This window comes from Macaca thibetana, chromosome 3 (assembly GCF_024542745.1).
Source record: "Macaca thibetana thibetana isolate TM-01 chromosome 3, ASM2454274v1, whole genome shotgun sequence".
NCBI lineage: Eukaryota > Metazoa > Chordata > Mammalia > Primates > Cercopithecidae > Macaca > Macaca thibetana.
In genome coordinates, this window is record NC_065580.1 from 102,247,739 (window position 1) to 102,268,677 (window position 20,939).

Sequence of the window (20,939 nt, forward strand, 5' to 3'; positions counted from 1 at the left end):
TCTCCACTGGACCCAGAGCAAGGGGGTGGAGGAAGACGACAAAGATGGAAACAGGACTAAGTTAATGAAAATAGATAATATTGCATTTTTTTCAACTGGTATGCTCTACCCCATGTAACCTCAAAGGTCTTAGGCAGAATTTAAAACAACAGCCACAACAAAACCACCATATTATTTCTTCCACTTGGTGTTGCATACTCTGCAAGTCATCATGCCTTATAGTTAGAAAGTGTTTCCTCCTATGCAGGGCTCCAGTGGGCTTGGGCTTTAAGAAGGGTAACACCATTATCTACAGAGATGTTAGAAGCCTTTACAGGACAAGGAAAGTTTTCCATTCAACTTTAAAGACTAAGATACTCTCCTAAGATTTAGGTGAATTTAGCAGAAAACTCATTGGGAGATAGGAGAACTCCTTCTGATCTATTGTAATTACAGTCAATTCTCAATTTTCCAGGGGCCATTGATCCAAGCTTCCTGCTGTTCCTCTAACTTTATTATGTTCTTGATTGTTCATTATGTTTACCCTCCATTAACACCTTCACCTATTTGAGAGAAATAACAGACAAAAGTGAAGCTTCAGACCAATCACTTTACTCCAATACAAGCACTGATAAACTTGCCAGTAAGAGAAGGAGATGAAACAAAAGCTGAAATCAAGGATGAGAAATTTTCCGTTGATGCTGATAGTCCATGCACAGTTTGGTCCACATGGGAATTGCAATGGACTTTGTCCTTAGTATTCTGACCCTGCCATTATGAAGTTGGGATCATATGGTATGAGGCTTCTTTTAGAGAGTCATCATAATACTAACCACCTTCAGAGATGTTCCCTGACCCTCAAATGTAAAGCCCAATTTTGTTAGGATGACAGAAGGTTGGGTTTGATTTTTTAATAACAGACCCATTGGTTGGAAGGAAGCTAGAGACAGATAGCTGGGGACAGCTGATAAGGACCACTATTTAACTCAGTGAGCCCCACCTGGCCAACAAGGAGAGTGATGCACCTCCTGCAGACTGGGTTAGCAGAGACCCACGGTCTAGACTGCTGGGTCCCAGAGATGGAAAGAGGTCTATCTAGGGTCTTAATGAAATCCAAAGGCTGTTAAAAGGAGATATTCCTCCATTTCTAATCACTGGAAAAGGAGATATTCCTCCATTTCTAATCACTGCTTATGGGTGAGATGGTGGAGTGTTCCATCTGGCTGTGGATCTCCATCCTCCCCTCCAGCTTTGGGTCAAGGGGTGAAGGGAAAGGGTGAATAAAAGAAGTTTGTGTGTTTAAGCTGTGCCTGTGTTCACTGTCATTAAATACAACCAGCAATAAAAGAACAAGAAGCATATGTTCTATAGCTGGGTCTGTGACCTGCTGACCTGTGTGATCATTCCTGGCCTTCCCAAACATATGCCCTCTAAAAGTAACTTCTGTTTGTGAATTTCTTAAGGCACTTAAGAAATACCCTAAGGTCCTATGTCATAGCTATCTGCAAAATAATGTTCCAACCCAGACTGCTGACTCTTTGAGAACAGGGAAAATACCTGTTTATAACACTTCTTGCATGTAGTGCAATGCCTGACGCATAGTATATGCTCAACAATTTTTTTTTTAATGAAAAAGAAGAGAATTGAATAAGCATGAGGAGGATGGGACTGATAAGGTTTGGTGATGAATAGGAGGTTTCCCTCCACCTGTTTTCTAATTTTGACTTTCACAGCATGAAACGAAAATTTAAAAGAAAATAATAAACACCCTAATTATATATTTTATTCAATAGTAAGGTATGATATATCAAAATATTTACATTCCCTATGAAGAAGCCCAGTTATGGATGGCTTTCTATGGAGCTAATCTCACAGAGAAGGAACACCTGCTATCCAGGCAGCTTTGGCATGGTTTGTAAATCAGGCCTGGTCCTCTTTTCACTCCACATCCTGTCTTTCATTGTGTTTTGGTTTTATGTATTTGTTTTCAATATCAACTGAAATTAAGTAAGCATCAGCAAGACTACAACATATATGCAAATGAGGACCCTGAAGACAAAGTGTTAATAGGCAACTCTGTGTGTAACTGGGATGCATGACTTTTTGAAGGCCACAAAAAGTAGTTAAATCCTTCCACTTTTTTAAGAGTGACTGATGAATTGAAATGGAAACTTTCTTGCCACATCTTGGAATAATTCAGGAAAATATATTTAAGTGCCTGTCCCTTTACCCAAGACTTTTTATATCTCACAAGGTAAAGCTGTGAGGACTTTAAATCCTGAAGTGCAAATACATGGTATATGAATTCACGGAAAGGTATTTAGTCTATGGGAGCATACAATCATGTTTCAGCAACTTCATTTAGAAAATTGGGAGATGGACTTAAAACAATGTGGCTTTATTTATGGTACCATGCTACTTCCACAGGTAAGTGCAGATGCTGGATATAGGTCTTAAAACCATGTGATTTAAAGATAATTGGTTTTAGAAGAAGATTGAAGTTCAAGTTAACATGACTTGATTCTAAAAATGTGTTTATCCATTATAATGTTTATTCCTGGATCACAAATGGAGTGTCAATGAGGCAGCCCTCGTAATAATTTGTCACTGGGCTTAAAAAATATTTTAAATGCATTTCTCTTCCACTATTCTTGGATTTGATGTTTCTACAGCCTGATTCAACTATAACCTAAACTCAAAAAAGTAAGCTGACTTGGCTGAAGAGAGAGCTGGGATTCAAAACCAGATTTTCAGGTCCTAGGAACTCTGTACCATAGCTGCCTCCCTATGGAGTCGACTTTCTACGAAAACAGCAAAGTGGTACAGCACACACCTGACAAGTTATAAAACTCTAAATAGAAAAAAAAAAATGAAGAATAAGTGTAGAGAAACCAAAACCAACTTTAAATGTCATATAAGACTTCTATTGGGCATATGAATGGGTCCTTTTTTTTTTTTTTTTTTTTAATAAGAAGAAAACACTAAGAAAAAACAATTTTAGAGTTATCTGTTAGGCTTTATCCAGTTATGGATTTAATTGTCCTAGGTCACAAGTACATGACAGCTATTTTAAAGGGTTATTTTCAACATGTGCCTGCTTTCTCCTTGCCCTAAACAATAGAGCATATGATTATAATAGGATTATTCTAAATGAATTTTCACCACAAATAATATCCATGCTACAGTTCTGCTAAGACAAAATCCTCTCATCATGTATTATTCCAGCACAGAAAAATAAAACAGAAGGACAGATAGACAGACACATAGATAGATAAACCAGATAGATAGACAGACAGACAGACAGATAGATAGATAGATAGATAGATAGATAGATAGATAGATACATACATACATACATACATACATACATACATACATACATAGACAGATGACATTTGTGGGAATGTAACTTCTTAAAACCTTGCCTATGTCATTAACTCCTAAAATTTACCCATTTGATCCAAACACACAGAATGAGAACAGTACAAGAAGGGAACGGTTAGGTTAGTGCAAAAGTAATTGCGGTCTTTACCATTACTTTCAATGGCAAAAACCACATCTACTTTGCAGCAACCTAATAGTTCTTAAGTCCAACCCTTTCCCTCTTTGCCTTTCCTTTTGCTCCAATGCATCTGTGCTACCACTGAAAATAACAATGATGTTAAACTCTTCCTCTCTACCCTTGTTGAACACTCTTTTGCGCAGACATGGGTGCTTACCTGTACCCTCACCTGCACCTCTGTGAATCAGGGATGTTGACTTACCATCAGAGGAGTTGTAGGAGTTACTGATGCCTGACTTTTACTTGCCTGCTAAAAGTGGGCAACTGTCTCTGTTCTTCTGTCCCACACTGCCCAAGGTATCTTACTGCCTTCATGCTCTGTTTTAAGAATGTAGCACGTTAACACAAAGAAAACGATTAAAACACTGAACTCTCTAAATGCCCCCAAGGCCTGGCCCACTTTTAGCAGACAAGTAAAAGTCAGGCATCAGTAACTCCTACAACTCCTCTGATGGTAAGTCAACATCCCTGATTCACAGAGGTGCAGGTGAGGGTACAGTTAAGCACCCATGTCTGCACAAAAGAGTTTCGTTTCTGATCAGTCTTTGAATCTGTGAAGTCAGGAAGAAGTCGAGGACCATAAAGAAAGTCCTTCAGATCAAGTAAGTGAGGCTTGGATTTTAGATCTGAAACATTCTGACTACTCTTCACGTTTTTCTCAATTTTATTAGTTCAGGAAAAGCAGAAAAGACTCTAAATGAATGAGAAAAACAAACAAACAAACAAACATTTTCTGATGTTTTCACTATGGCTCCAGGGCATAGAATAAAAATAGCATATATTGTAGGGGTCTAATACTTAAGAAACGTAGATGTCGTCACTCAGAGAGCAGGGTGCCCATCAGTGGAGAATGCTAAGAAAAAAATGCAAATTTGTTTGAGTTCTTTGTAGGTTCTGGATATTAGCCCTTTGTCAGATGAGTAGATTGCAAAAATTTTCTCCCATTCTGTAGGTTGCCTGTTCACTCTGATGGTAGTTTCTTTTGCTGTGCAGAAGCTCTTTAGTTTAATGATATCCCATTTGTCAATTTTGGCTTTTGCTGCTGTCGCTTTTGGTGTTTTAGACATGAAGTCTTTGCCCATGCCTATGTCCTGAATGGTACTACCTAGGTTTTCCTCTAGGATTTTTATGGTATTAGGTCTTTTACACTGTTGGTGGGATTATAAACTAGTTCAACCATTATGGAAAACAGTATGGCGATTCCTCAAGGATCTAGAACCAGATGTACCATATGACCCAGCCATCCCATTACTGGGTATATACCCAAAGGATTATAAATTATGCTGCTATAAAGACACATGCACACGTATGTTTATCGCGGCACTATTCACAATAGCAAAGACTTGGAATCAACCCAAATGTCCATCAGTGACAGATTGGATTAAGAAAATGTGGCACATATACACCATGGAATACTATGCAGCCATAAAAAAGGATGAGTTTGTGTCCTTTGTAGGGACATGGATGCAGCTGGAAACCATCATTCTTAGCAAACTATCACAAGAACAGAAAACCAAACACCGCATGTTCTCACTCATAGGTGGGAACTGAACAATGAGATCACTCGGACTCAGGAAGGGGAACATCACACACCGGGGCCTATCATGGGGAGGGGGGAGGGGGGGAGGGGGGAGGGATTGCATTGGGAGTTATACCTGATGTAAATGACGAGTTGATGGGTGCAGCACACCAACAAGGCACAAGTATACATATGTAACAAACCTGCACGTTATGCACATGTACCCTACAACTTAAAGTATAATAATAATAAATAAATTTTTAAAAAAAATATGTATATGTGATACTGCCTAATTAATAAATTGTGTGCTTACATCACTGTTGTCAACTATATTTGGTCATTAGCTTACAAAGATTTAATTCATATTTATCTTTTGGCTCTATGGAGTAACTAAAGTGATAAAATGCTAAATAAACAATTGAAAATGGGAGGAACAGACCTCTAAGATAATGTTGATTAACCTTATTGATGGCAGAACATTTTAACATGAGCAAATCAACCCTGAAAGGTGAATTTATGTGCGAAACAATGGTATTTAAAGGCAACTTTTTTGTTGGAGTAAAATGCATTACATTATTTGGCATCTTTGCGTTTATTTATTGCAATATACAGGCCATATTTATATCATTTTATTCTTATTTTTGTCAGTTTTTGCATGTCAGTAAAGATACACCTTTAAAATTTCTTTGTGGAACTAAAAAAGTGTGTTGTCCTAGAAAGTTGTAAAATAGTCTTTAAAAATAAAAACTGATTACTTCACAAAAAAAAAAAAAAAAAAGAAAAAATGCAAAGAGGGGAAGCTTGAATACTTGCTGAATATTGCATTTTAATAGCTTTTTTGAGCATGTGGGTGTCTAGACAAGAAATGACATTACCAATGTAGACAGTGTTAGGTTCTGCCTTTGGCACATATTTACTTCAAAGGTACCAGTTATTTTAAATAATTTTTATAATGTTAATAGAGTTTCTTTTGGCAAACGTATTGTTACTTGTGTTTCTCAAATTCCTCGCACAGAATCTGACAAAATATCATTTTTCTAGGAGAAAATATTTATTTCATGATTACTAAGTTTTATTTTAAACATCCTGAACATCAGTATTAAGGAAAAAAGAAAAATCACACCTTGCCCAGTAGTTACAAAATTCTAATTCCCTCTGTCAAACCAGATTCCTTTACAAATACAGTGGTACATTAATAGTTCCACAGAGTATCTAGAAGACAGAGTGAAACAATGAAACTTATGTAGCAATAACTACAAGGGAAAAGTTGTTCAGAAAGTCTAATTTTATCATTAACAAAGAGTTCACTATATACTTTTATTTGACATTTCTAATATGTAGTTATTTGATAAGAGACTGGGATCTAAACACCTATATAAAAAATAAAAATTGATGTTAGAAGTTTCCCTTAGTACAACACAATTTATTTAAACCCATCAATCTCATATATCATATAATATATAATATTAATATAATCTACATATTATGGATTTGTTAATAGATTTTCCCTCAGTCCATTAAAAAAAACCCCAATTATGTTGGATTTAAGCACCGCTGAATTCATAATAACTCTTGTTGTTGGTTCAACCTACAGCACAGCTTCCAAAATTAAGTAGAAAATGACAGTGTAGTATCTAGATCAAAATGTTTAACCAAAAAACCTTTTAGAGTTTAATTAGCGAAGTTTTAACTAGATGCATGAGAATGACAGACACCAAAAAATAATATTACAATTCTCTCCTCTATGGATTTTTTGTTGTTTTCCTTGGACAGGGACACATGCGTATATGTATATATGATTTAAGATATATGTAATATAGTTTATCATATAGGTTATATATTATATAGGGTATAATATATAGGGTATATATTGTATATATATGATATATATTAATATATTTTACATGTTATATGTCATATATGCATCATATATCAGATATATCATATATGATTAATATACCATATGTATCACGTTTGTATACTACAAACGTGAATTTCAAGATACAAAAATCTACAAGAGGACAATGGTAGTCACCTGCCATCTTGTTCCTTTATAATTCCTTTATATTCATTATCTACCATCCTTGAAAAGCACAAGGACATTCACTGAACCTGAAAGTATATAAAAAATGCATTGATTTGAAATGGATGTTTATAAGCAAAAGCGCTAACTGTTCTGATTCACTATGACTCAGATGAAATGCTAGAACCATGAGTAAGTAATAGGCTTTGTACTTCCATGCTCCCAAGAGCACAAGTCCATAGCAAAAAATGAACAAGGTGCTTTTTCAGGCTAACCCCGTTTGGCCAATTCCCACTCACATATTATGGATTGGTTAATAGATTTTCCCAAATCTATTAAAAAACCCAATTATGTTGGGTGTAAGCATCACTGAATTCACAATGGCTCTTGTTGTTGGGTCAACCTACAGCACAGCTTCCAAAATTAAGTAGAAAATAACAGTGAAGTATCTAAATCAAAATGTTTAATCAACAAAATCTTTTAGAGTTTAATTAGTGAAGTTTTAACCAGATTCATGAGAATAAGACACCTAAAATAATATTAGAATTCTCTCCTCCATTTATTGACTCTTTGTTGTCTTCCGTGGACAGGGACATTGGAGTGGAGAGTTGAGATATTTGTCAAACTACTTGAGAAAATAAGGTTGTAAATGCTTTAGAAAACATGCTAAACCACAGCATTTCCTTACTATTGATGTTCCACATGACATAAATATGTGAAGTAAATGGCCCACAGGAGTTTTCATGGACAAATGGCTAAGGGAAATGGGATATTAGTCAGAATTTGTGTTCTTATGATGATTTAATTGGAACCCAAAGCACTCCAGACATTCGGTCCCTCTTTGCTCATGAAAAATAACCTACACGGATGCCGGATTCTCATGTTGAAAGCAATTCCTTCATTAAAGAAATGTCTACTTTTTGTCAATATATAGAAGGCTGCAGGATACCTTCCCAGAACTAAGAAATATTATCCTTTGAGACAGAAACAAGTTTAAAACCTAAAGAATGGGATTAACTATATGTAGAAACTGCTGCAAATTAGCAGATTTTGACTTCAGTGGCATGACCACTAGTGAAGTATATTACAAATGATTCATTTCTAAAAACAGTTAAGCACTGGAGTTACAAAGGGTTAATTTTTAAGGTAAGGAGAAGAGATTCAAAGTTACTGCTATGGCAACACTGTCTTGGGTGTGAGAGAAAAGGACAGGGTAACAGCTTGTCTTCCCAGTTCACATTCCTTGGCCTGTTTCACACATCACATTATCTGGGCACACCTTCAGAGGGGTGTAGAGCCAGTGAAAATCTGGTAGTCTAAAGTGGACAAAAAATAACGAGAAAAAAAAGTCGAGAACATCTACCTTAAAAACAATGAAGTACTGTCAAGATTAAGGCCCAGAAAAGCAATCAAAGATGACTGAAAGTGAACAAGAATAATAATCTACTCCAAGATATTAACACATCTGATGGCTGAATTAATGTGTGGCTGAAAAACAGGCAAGAAAAGGGGTGCCATAGCGGGGTGCCTCTTGCACTGTCAGGATATAGACCATGCAAGATGACCCATATTCACTCTTCGTGGCAGGTCCGTCCCAATGATAGAAACAGATTTCAAGATATTCTACCTTAAGATCACAATTCATCAACAAAGTCCCCTTACATGTTCAGTTCAGCAGCAACCTTCTGATACAATTTGACTTTTCAAGTAGGTTTTCCTTCAAGAAGAAACCACCAACTGGCCAGTTGATATGAGGATTCCAGTGTATGTAGCGTATATATTTCACATTGTACATCAGTAAACTGTCAGTCAAAACTATGCACTGGTCACAAGTATTCATTTCAGTGTCAGCAAATCCTCTCTAGCATAATCAACTCTTCCTTTACTGTCAATATGGAATTCCTTGTTCTGCCATTGTGTAGAGCTCTTCTGGCTAATCAGCAAGCCTCTTTTTCTAATCATCACATATCCCCTAAGCTTCCAGATGAAGGAATTTTGTGTTTCCCAAATGAGACCATTCTTACATAAATAATAAAATGATGAATGGCAAAGTAAATTTCACTAAAAAGTCCTATGTCAAGAATTCTCAAAATGCCAAACATTTTCTATTACGTGTAGTGACGCAACATAAACTAGGGTAGAAGTTTGAACAAAAATGGTCACTCAGACCACCATCCTCTAAGAATGGTAAATCCATTAGAATTTTGTCAAAAATCACATCAACAGTTCCTTAGAAATAGATCTTTCAGCAATTGGGAAAAATATTAAAGGAATTACAAAATTCTCCATAGCCTCTTCTACATCTAGGGGGTATAAGATTAATTCAAATATGAGTGTGCTGAAGACAAGTAAGTGTGTTCAAGTGTTGCTATGGCTCTGCATGGACCAATGCATAGCCAGTGTCAACAAGTGATAACACGAAGCCCTATAAGAAGAAATAGCAGAGATTGGAAAACTAAGGTGATAAAATGAAACATCAACCAAAAGGAAAGTTTTGAGGCATCTAAAATAGGGCAGTTCTTTATTCTGGCATATAAAGACAGTCCAAAACCATCATCCTAAGTAGTATGGGGACATTGTTTTTGGAAAAAAGAATAATGTGAGTATGATTCCTTGAGATGAGAAAACTGAAACACAGGTGTCCATGTCAATAAGAAAACTGACGATGCCCTCAGGGTCCGTATAACCAGTGAATGCACACCTCCTGAATAATGGTCATGTGACAAAGCATTTATTGTTTCTCAAATCTCTGGAAATGAACCTAAGACAGAAACAATCTCTAGTAAAGACATACATGTGTCTCAGTTCTACCCACAGCCTGCTGTCTGACTCTTTTCTCCCCAGATCTGCAAAGCAGGGCACACCTCCACATCTGTACAGGCCCCCTCTATCTTTCACCACCAGCTTCATTGAAGAGCAGGTCATGATGCCTCACCCTATAGGCAACTAACAAACATTTTTAAAAATATGAACATGATGAAAATTAAGTACAACTCAAGTGTAAAGTTGCATCCTTCTGCTGTTTTTATTAATGGCTTGGCAAATCAATTCAAATAGAACAAAAGATATCTTAAAAGCTTAGAGTCATCTATTCCAAATTTATTTATGTACTCTATTTCAAACTAACTTGTTAGGAATCATCTATTTTTTAAAAATTAGGAAAAAAAAAAAAACAGAAAAAACACATACATTTCTTCAGGTGACCCCTCTGAGCCATCTAGCAAGTCAAGGTCATGAGACAACAGCCTTGTGAAGAATTATATAATTTAGATATGATTAGAGGCAAATTCCTATAATGTACACAACAACCCTTTTGATCACAGTTATTTGTTCTATGCAAACTAACAAGAATACTGGCTACATTGCCTCCTCCGTTTTTTCTGTACTAAGATCCTAAATAGGAGAATATGAGTATCTTGAGAAATATTCAGAAAGAATGGTTGTAAGAAATACAATTTCCTTACTGAGAAAACAAACTGACAAAGCTGTGTCCTGACAGCCACAGTGAAATGCAAAGCTAAGAAATTATTATGTGGACGTAATATACATATCCCCTCATATAAGCTTTATTTTAATAGGTTTTAAATTTGGCTTTTAATTTTCACATCCCTAATGATGTCAAGGATCTTTTAATGTGCTTATTTGCTACTTGTATATCTTCTCTAGTGAAATGTTTGTTCAATTGTTTTGTATGTTTTTAATTGGGTTGTTTTCTTATTATTTAATACTGAGTATCTATATTTAATGAATCAGTTGTTTAACAAATATATGCTTTGCAAATATCCTCCCAGAATGTGAATTGCCTTTTTATTCTCCAAATAGAGGCTTTTGAAGAAAAGAAGTTTAAAATTTTGATAAAGCATAATTTATCAATTTGTTTTTTATGGTTTGTACTTTTGTGGTCATGCCTAAGAAATCTTTGCTTAACCCAAGATCAAAAAGAGTTTCTCTTACATTTTCTTAACTAGAAACTGATAGTTTTACAATTTACATTTAGGTTTATGGTAAATTTTGAGATGATGCTTGTATATGATGTAAAGTATAGTTAGAAATTCATTATTTTGCATACAATATTCAAGCATTTCATCACCATTTGTTGATGACTATCATTTTCCCTTGGAATTTTCTTTGCCCTTTATTAAAAATAAATTGTCCATACACATGTAGATATATTTTTGGACTATCTAAGCTATTCTGTTGACTTCTTTGTCTGTGTTGATGCCAATACCATGCTGCCTTAATTACCGTAGCTTTATAATAAGTCTTGTAATCAAACCTTCTGTGTAGTCCTCCAACTTTTTCCTTTTTTAAAGTTGCCTTGCCTATTCTGGATGCTTTGTATTTCTATATGAATTTTAGAATCATCTTGTCAATTTCTACCAAAAAAAAGCATACTAGGATTTTAATTGAGATTGTAATGAACCTATAGATCAACATGGGAAGAACTTACATGTCACCTGTCTCTGGAAAATCCCCAAATATTTGGAAATTAAACATTACACTTCTAAATAACTCTTAGGTCAATGTAGATTCCAAGTGGAAATTAGAAGTATTTTGAGCTGAATGTGAATGAAAATGCAGCATATCAGAGTTTGGATCATGATGTTAACACAGTACTTAAGAAAATCTATATCACAAAATGCCTGTATCAAAAAAAGAAAAAAAAATCTCAAATCAGTAACCATGACTTTCACCTTAAGAAACTATAAGAATAAGACAAAGTAAACCCACTAGCAAGCAGAAGAAAGGAAATAATAAAGATTGATATTAACAATATAGAAAACAGAAAAACAATAGAAAATATCAATGGTGATGATTAATAAAATATATTAACCTCTAGCCATACAGATCAGGGAAAAAGAGAGAAAACACAAACTACACATATCAAAAATGAGAGTGATAACATTATTAAAACTTCTAAAGATATTAAAAGAATAATAACATAATACAAACATCCTTTCAATTTAATTCTATTGTGGTCCGTGAACATATTTGTTTGCCTTGAATCCTTTTGAATTTATTGGGACAAATTTATTCTTCCAGAATATAGTCTATCTTTCTAAATATTCTGTATGTGCTTGAAAAGGATACGTATTCCTCTATGGTTGGGCATTCTAGGAATGTCAATTATGTCAAGTTGATTGACAGTGTTGTACAAGTCTTTGTTTCCTTGCTGATTTTCATATCTACTTAGTCTATTAATTATTGAGAAAGACATATTAATGTCTCCAAATAAATTGTGAATTAAAAATGTTTTTGCAGCTTGTTTCAAGTATTTGGTGTAGAAATGTAAAAAATGATTATATTATCTTGATAAATGGACAACATTATCATTATAAAATGAACTTCTTTATTGTTGAAACTTATTTATTCCTGTCTTTGTTCTAATATCTACTTTGTCATATATTAATATAGCCACTCAGGCTTTCTTTTGATTAGTGTTAAGACAGTATCCCAATTTACAACCTTTTACTTTTGTGCTATTTGTGTCCTTTTTTGATTGTTTTTGTTTTTATTTGTATATGTTTATGTGGTATATGTGTAATTTTGTTGCATTAATATATTTGATAGTGGTGAAGTCAGGAATTTTATATTTGTGTCTTTTTGTATAAAGGCATAATATATTTGAATATTACAATCTCACAATCTCTGCCTTTTAATTAAGGTGTTTAAGTCATTTATATTTAATGTGATAACTGATTTGCTTTGTTTTAATTCTATAGTTTTCCTATTTGCTTTCTATTTGTCTCACCTGTTCTTTGTTCCCTTCTTACTGTTTTTCTACCTTGTTTTGGATTAATTATTTTAGGATTCCATTTTATCTGTTGTTGGCTAATCAGCTATATATCTTTCTTTTGTTGTTTTAGTGATTGCATTAGAGTTTATAATATATATTCTCTTAATTTACCTCAATCTATCTTCCAGTGATTTTTATAACACCTCATGCATGATACTGAACCTTACAATAGATATCCCATTTCTGTCCTACTGGACTTTTTGCTACTGTAGTCATACATTTTATTTTTGTATATGTTATAAACTAAACAGTACATTTATATTATTTTGTTTGCCTAGTCAATTATCATTAAGATAAATTAGAAAAATCATATATATTTATCCATGTAGTTGCCATTTTTAATGCTCTTCATTCTTTTGTACAGATCTATATTTTCATATAGCATAATTATCCTTCTGCCTTTCCTTAAAATTTCTTGCATGGTGGGTCTACTGGTGATGAATTCATTAAGCTTTTGTATGTCTAATGAAAACTTCTTAATTACATCTTGGTTTCTGAAAAACATTTTTTGCTAGGCACAGAATTCTTTGTTGACTTTTTTTCCTTTCATTAATTTAAAAATTTAGCTCTGTTGTCTTCTCATTTGCATTGTTCCTCACAAGAAATCTACTGTCATCCTTACGTTTGTTTATCTGTACATATGTGTAATTTTTCTCTGGCAGTTTTTAAATTTTTCTCTTCATCACTGGTTTTGAGCAATCTGATTACAGTATGCTTATGTATAATTTTCCTTATATTCCCTGTGCTTGAAATGTGTTGAGCTTCTTGAATCTGTGGATTTATAGTTTTCATCATCTGGCAAAATTATAGCCCCTGGTTTTTCAAATATTTTTCCTCCTCTCTCCTCTACCTGGGGATTCCAAATACACATTTATTAGGCTACTTGAAGGTGTCCTACAATTCTGTTTTTAATCTTTTTTTCTATTTACTTTTGGGTAGTTTCTATTGCTATCGTTTTGCTACTCTTTTCCTCTCCAAAGTCTAATTCTACCTACTTTATTTACCATTAATCTCATCTAATGTTATTCTGTCAATACCATCTATTGCATTTCTCATATCAGATATTGTAGTTTTCATATTTAGAAGTTTGATTTTAGTCTTTAAAAAATATCTTCCATATCTCTACTTCTGAACATATGGGCTACACTTATAGGAACTGCTTTTATGTATTTGTCTGCTAATTCTAACATCTGCTTCAGTTCTGGGTTGGTTTCAATTGGTTGGGCTTTTTCTTTATTGTGGGTAGTGTTGCTTTGCATGCCTGGTAATTTTTTATTGGATGCCAAACATTGTGAATTTCACCTTGTTGGGTGCTCGATATTTTTGTACTCTCTATATATATCCTTGAGTTTTATTCTGGGATGCAGTTAAGTTACTTGGAGACACTTTGATCCCTTTTATGTCTTGCTTTTAAGATTGATAGATAGAACCAGAGCAGCATATAGGCTACAGCTAATTATTCCCCATGACTAAAGCAAGACAAATATGAGTCTTTTACCTAATTTTCTTTAAATAATGAATATTTAAATCTGGCTAGTGGGAACAGACACTTTTCCCTGACTTCTGTGAACATCAGGACTATTCCCTCTAATCCTCTTGGATGGTTCTGTTCTGGCCTCAGGTAGTTTCCTCATTGCATGGTTGCTCAGTGTAGTAGTTTCCCTTTACACACAGAGGATATTTTCTAAGACTCCCAGTGGATACCTAAAACCTCAGATAGTACTGAACACTATATGTATTACATATACATTTCTTTTTTCTTCTTCACAATTTCACTGATAGAATATTTCATTCTTAGCATAGATCTTAACAGCCTCAGCATAAATTTTTTTTCTTTCCTTATTAAGTCAAGAACTTTCATCTTTTTACTTAAAGGAAGTACTTTGTGGTTTCTCTTTGGCATATCTGAATTGCCAAAATCTCCATTTTTATGCTTTGGAGCCATTGTTAAGTAATATAAAGATACTTAATTGCAAGCACTGTGATACTTCAACAGTCAATCTGATAAACAAGACAGCTACTAAGTGACAGCAGGGTGGCAAGTACAGCCAGCAGAGTGTGGATAATGCTGGCCAAAGAGATTATTCACATCCTAGGTGGAATAGAGCAGTGATATGGTTGCCTGTGTTCCCACCCAAATCTCATTTTGAATCAGAGCTCCCATAACTCCCACGTGTCATGGGAGGGACCCGTTGGGAGGTAATTGCATTATAGGGGTGAGTTTTTCTCATGATAGTAAATAAGTCTTACGAGATATAATGATTTTATAATGGGCAGTTCCCCTGCACACGCTTTCTTGTCTGCCACCATGTAAGATGTGTCTTTGCTCCTCCTTTGCCTTCCACCATGACTGTGAGGCCTCCTCAACCATGTGGAACCACATGAGTCCATTAAACTTCTCTTTCCTTTATAAATTACCTGCTTTGGGGTATGTCTTTATTAGCAGCCTGAGAACGGACTAATACAAGCAGGATGGCATGAGATTTCACCACATTCTCAAAATGGTGTGCAATTTAAAACTTATAATTGTTGATATCTGGAATTTTCCACTTAATATTTTCAGACCACAGTTGGCTATGGGTAATTGAAACCACAGAAAGTGAAACTTTAGTAGTACTGTACTCTTACATTTTTCAGATCTCTGGAGTTTAACTCTCTGTAATCCTCTTCTCTCCAGTATTTTATTCTGTTAACTAAAGCCATCTTGGTCTCCCTGGATTTTTATCCAAATTCTCAACTCAGAGAGTCAATGAGATGTGCCTATGTCACTCCTCTCTATGCTGCCTGGAAGTCCTCTCAAGACAATTGTAGGGCTCATTTCGTTTATTTCCTGGCTCTCAAAGATCACTGTTCTCCATTTCCTGATGTCTGTTATCTTAAAAAGCACTCTTCCACATATGTTGTCTGGGGTTTTAGGTTGTTTCAGGTGGAAGGGTAAATCCAGTTCTTGTTACTTCTCTGGCAAAAGCAGACATCCATAGACTGTCTTTTGACGACCCTTTCCACTCTTCATAACTCACTTTTCAGTTTCATGAGACCATCCATAAACATTCCAGTTTCCAGAATATTCAATGAAGGAGAAACTCCTGCTGAATTCCCTCCCTAAGACCTGGTTTATAACCATGCAGGGCCTAATCATTATCTGTTGTTTGAGAGGCACAAAAGATGGCTATCTCTTATTTCTCTGTTAAGTGATCAAGTAAAGTTAAAGGCAAGTTTGTATTTCAGTATAGCTATACTAAATTATAGCAACTCCATGAGGTTACGCTATTACAAACATGGCTAAAAATGCACTGAAAAGAATACATTTGTGTGGCACCCCACCAGTCTTCCAATGCCAATGGAAAAGTTTAAGCATGATTAGAATCTTGGCTCAGAGACCTAGATCTTTTTATGTCAATACATTTCTCCCTAGGGGTAAGTAAGGTACTTTCAAAGGACATCCATTCTTTGAAGTCAGTTAGAAAATTACTGCTGCAAGGTACTAAATAGTACTGCAGTAGACTTACAGAGATAATGTACAGCTGCAATGTGTTCATTATGCCAGGATGTAATTTACCTTTCAGCACATACTGCTTCCCTCTGTGCACGCCCTGGCTCATGGGAGTTTGGGAATAACCAATTGTGATCCAGTTTCCACTGGGTTTCTCTCTCAATGTTCACACTGGGCATGAATTGTACCCAGATACTCCCTCTCAAATATTAAAGAGAACTAGTCACCAGTGGTTCCCACGGATTGGTCTAGGGGTAGGGACATTAAAAATTGTTAAATTGACTCCCACTCATTATCAGACATCATAGGATCCAAAAAGAAATGTTCAAAAATGTATCTGGTTGTTTCCACATAGTTTTAAAAACAATCAATATATCTACTGGTCTACATATTTCCTTTTTAAATTTTTCTGAGGTAGAGAGCTTTAATGACCAATAAGAAAAGGGTAGGTGGGACTCATCAACTGTTTTCTACTTCCTGCCACCAAGAATTAGCTTTAGTCCTGTTAAAGGTTTTGGACTAAAATAGTGCAACTCAGTGAAACTCAGTGCTCTAAGTTCTATTGATACCAAAGCAGTAATTATGTCATATTAGTCCATCAATGAATATAAAATGCAAAGTTGTTCATGATTATGTTTGTGTGCAAACTTCCAAGTATACAGACATACCAGGACCTACTTGAGGAAGTGGAAGAACAGGCTATGGAGGAAACAGAGATAGACATTAAAAAATGTCTCTTTTATTTATTGCAGTCTGCTTACTGCCCCATGAGATCAAGAATCCTGCTCATTAAACAGTCAAACTTTACACTTATTTGCACAATAGAACATAAAATATATTTTATCACTTCCCCCCCTTCCCCCAAAAAAATACAGTTTAATTCTTTTAAATACTTGGGTATGATTCAGTTAAAAAGGGCACAGTTAAAAAGGCTTTATGAAGATGATAAAATGTAATCCACAACGCCCATATGACATCATTATAGTAGATGTTTGTACCACAATGTATAAATGTAACAAGATTCAAAATTGCATATGAAAAATTTGGGACTTGATTTATTCTGGGCTTTTATGCTATAGAAATTTAACAGGAAGCTGTGGGCCAATAGTTGGATACAGGATGGAGAAAGTGTCTGGGTTCTGGGTTTGAAGTTGACACCGTTCCTCCACCGTACATTTTCTGGCTTTGGATGCCTTGATTTAGTATTGATGGCTGGCAAAGAGCTTCTGGTATTTAAACAAATAGAGTCTGTACTTACCTATAATAGAGTCTGGCTCAAAGACTGCCATTCTAAATTCTATTTTATTCTGTGTAATTTACTTCTTAGTCACAATTATTCAAGAAGGGTACACTCATTAGATAAGTGATTTCCATTTGCATAAGCACATTGGTAAAAAAAAAAAAATTGCAAGTATGTGTTCCCAGGTATTATGTAATAAGACACCTGGAGTTAATTATTTGCATTGTCTTTTTAGAAAAAGTTTGAGAACTGTTTTCATGCATGCAAGCAAAAACAGCATGTCATAATGGCTTAGGGCAGAGAGCTAAAGGGGCTGCTTCCTTTATAATAGATGTGCAAAGAGTTATGCTCCAATTTCTTCTTACTCTTCCACCTGGTTACCCAACATTTGTTCTTCAAAGGTATTCTAACCAAATGATTCAAAGAAGAGTTTAGCATCAAATATGATGTCTCCAGGGAGGTAAGATTTAGAGAGTCTGGGATGCTATCAAAAACCACTCTGTGGAAACTTTCATTTTCTGCTTAATATAATGTCTGTGTATGAGGGGATAAATAGTAATGAACCTGTGTGATAGCTGAAACAATGAAGTTTATGTAAAAGGCCAGGGCAGGTGTCTCAGTCTTATAGTTCAAAGTGTGAAGGGTAATATAATTTGAACTTTAAGGTTTTAGAAAGAGTGAAATGTTATTTATGCTTGCGTTTTGCATTGTCATTGCCTTTAGGACTTGTTCTTGCTGGCAAAACTGTCTTTTACAACCATATATACTGCCTCCCAACATTAGCACTATACAGACCCGTTTTTTGTTTTTGTTTTAAGTAAAAATAAGAACTAGTTCAAGGGAAAAAAGTGAAAACATAAAACATGAAACATTTCTTATTTATGCTGCATAATTCCCCATCAAAAACTTATAAATACATTAACAGTATATGATACTCCATTCTAGCTGTCTGATCAGCAAGTCCAAAATAAACTTTTTATAATGTTTAAGATGAAAAATGGCAAGTAGGAAAAGAAAGAGTATAGAAAACATTTGTGATGGAGAAAGTGTGGTGAAGGGGAAGATATACAGCAATAATTTATAAATTATTGATAAAGGTATAATAGTACCCTTTAAATATAGTGAAGGGTTTTTTCAGGATATAAGAATACATTCACAACCACTATTTCAATTTTGGGTATGATTCTAACAAGCTTGCATTAAACTGAACATTTTATGGAAAGATGTAATGAGAATAATACGCTTACCATCTGTTTTCTTTGAATCATTTCCGATGTTAGAGTGATCCTTCTTGTCTGTCTTATTTTTACCATCTTTCAAGTCACCTGAAAGTAATAAACATGACAAACAGTACATGTATACAGCTGAGGGGGGTGTTATAAGCATCTTTAAACCTGTCAAGGTTTTAAAAAGTACAGCATAATTTTATAGTCACGAGAGTGTATGTATCTGAGTGTAAATATCTTCTGTAATCACGTTAGGTCCTGGAAATTGGATTGCGATGCAGAAATTGAGACTGAAAGTTCTTGTTAAACAGAGTTGTAGTTATGTGTTTATCTTCTAACAGAAGCAGTTAAAATTTACTGTTAGGCTGTGGAGTGAGGAGAAACCCGAGCTAACTGTAAGTTCTACCAATTAATAGCTATTTAACTTCCCTGTGCTTCAGTTTTCTTATCTGCAAAATGGGTATGTTAACACCTATCTTATAGGCATATTGGATAAATTAGAAGGCATATCACTCAATACAGTTGTTATTATTCTACAACAGAGCTACAAATAGTATTTTAATAAAAGATCTTGTCAAAGTGTAGTTTGTAAAAGTTGTAAAACACTATCCTTAGAAAGAACACGTGTCAAAAATGTATTTAACCCACTTATGAGGGAATAGTAAGAAGGTTCCAAGAATACTGGAGCTGGGTATTGATGAGTATTTTAGAAACATGTGAAAATACATTTGCTAGGTTAGAGACAAAACTGGTTATATCCTACAGGGCAATAAAACCATAACTTTTGGGGTTATCTTCTCTCTCAGTCAAAAATCTATAAATTAGCATATAACTTCACAGTACCTAGGCTTGAATCAAATAGTAAATAAAGTTAAACACAGTCATGTTCTTCAAGAACATCAGTCAGCAAATTAAGGCCCCTGGGTCAATGGTGCCCACCACCGATTATGGCAAATAAAGTTTTCTTGAAACATGGCCACACTTATTCATTTACATATTGTCTTTGGCTGCTCTCATGCTGCAATAGCTGAACTGAATAGTTGCCAAGAGCCAGGCAAAGCCAGAAATATTTTCTATTTGGTCCTTTACACTAAAACAGTGCTGCACCCCTATCTAAAATAATTTAATAATCCCTGGGCATGTGTGTTCAACAATATGCCAGTATGACATGGAAAGGTCGGGGACCTCTTCCCCCAGCCTCATTTTCAAGTGTTGGATATCTTCGTACCAGTCTTAATAATGGAAGCTTTCTTTTTAGCCTGGATAAAACCAAGAATACATTCTCACTCAAATACTGGTACTTACTGAAGTCAAAAGATCCTAATAATAATTGGAGTGAGCTGGGCCTCCAAGGAATGCGTATGAGGGACAGGATTTACTCTTGTTTACTTTATTTTTGCCAGGCAGTGTGCTAAATGCTTTGCATGCATCATTTTATTAAATCTTCTAATAGCTCCATTATGAAGGTACTATCATTGAAAGTAGACAGCTTCATCAAAGATTCATTCGCTAAATGTCCTATTTGTTAAATTTGCTGAATAAACCACTTACCAAATGATTGAGGATGTTTTCCAAATTTGAGTTTTTTTCTTGAGGTTCCTGCAGCCAGTTGCATAGACACAGGCCATTCCATCTATGTCAAGGGGTATGGACTGCCGACTCACACGTTTCGTACCCCACCCTGAACTCACATCTGCCCCAACTTTGCACCTGGATCTCCCTCTTGCAGCAAAACTACCAGGCCCTCAGCTATAGTATTTGCAACTTCTCTATGAAGCTCAAGTTTTAGATTTCAGACTTCTGTTTACTGTTTCCATTTCTAAATGCCTTTGGCCTATGAATTTATAAAGAAATGATTATCTAAGGATGATTCAGGACCATTTGGGGCTGTGATATATTCTACAAACCACATACTTTCAATGGAATTTGACAAATACTAAGCTAAGCTAGAAGTCAATAAATTTTCCAGGTTCCCTCTCATTCTTAATTCTGAAATGGGATGGACTGTGATATGGTTTGGCTGTGGCCCCACCAAAATCTAATCTTTAATTGTACCTCCCATAATTCCCATGTGTTGTGGGAGGAACCCAGTGGAAGATA

At 35.1% G+C, this 20,939-nt stretch overlaps 2 protein-coding genes across 2 annotated transcripts in view; both read right to left on the reverse strand.

The window, feature by feature from the left end:
• Nucleotides 1-20,939, reverse strand: part of NEUROD6 (neuronal differentiation 6) — a 779,410-nt gene that overhangs the window by 454,536 nt on the left and 303,935 nt on the right. The gene's annotated exons all lie outside the window — the stretch shown is intronic.
• The window catches only part of PDE1C (phosphodiesterase 1C), a 534,574-nt gene that overhangs the window by 28,224 nt on the left and 485,411 nt on the right, over nucleotides 1-20,939 (reverse strand). Inside the window, exon 16 of the mRNA XM_050784828.1 lies at nucleotides 18,861-18,938. Coding sequence (XP_050640785.1) covers nucleotides 18,861-18,938 — 78 coding nt within the window. The remainder of the gene's footprint in view (nucleotides 1-18,860; nucleotides 18,939-20,939) is intronic.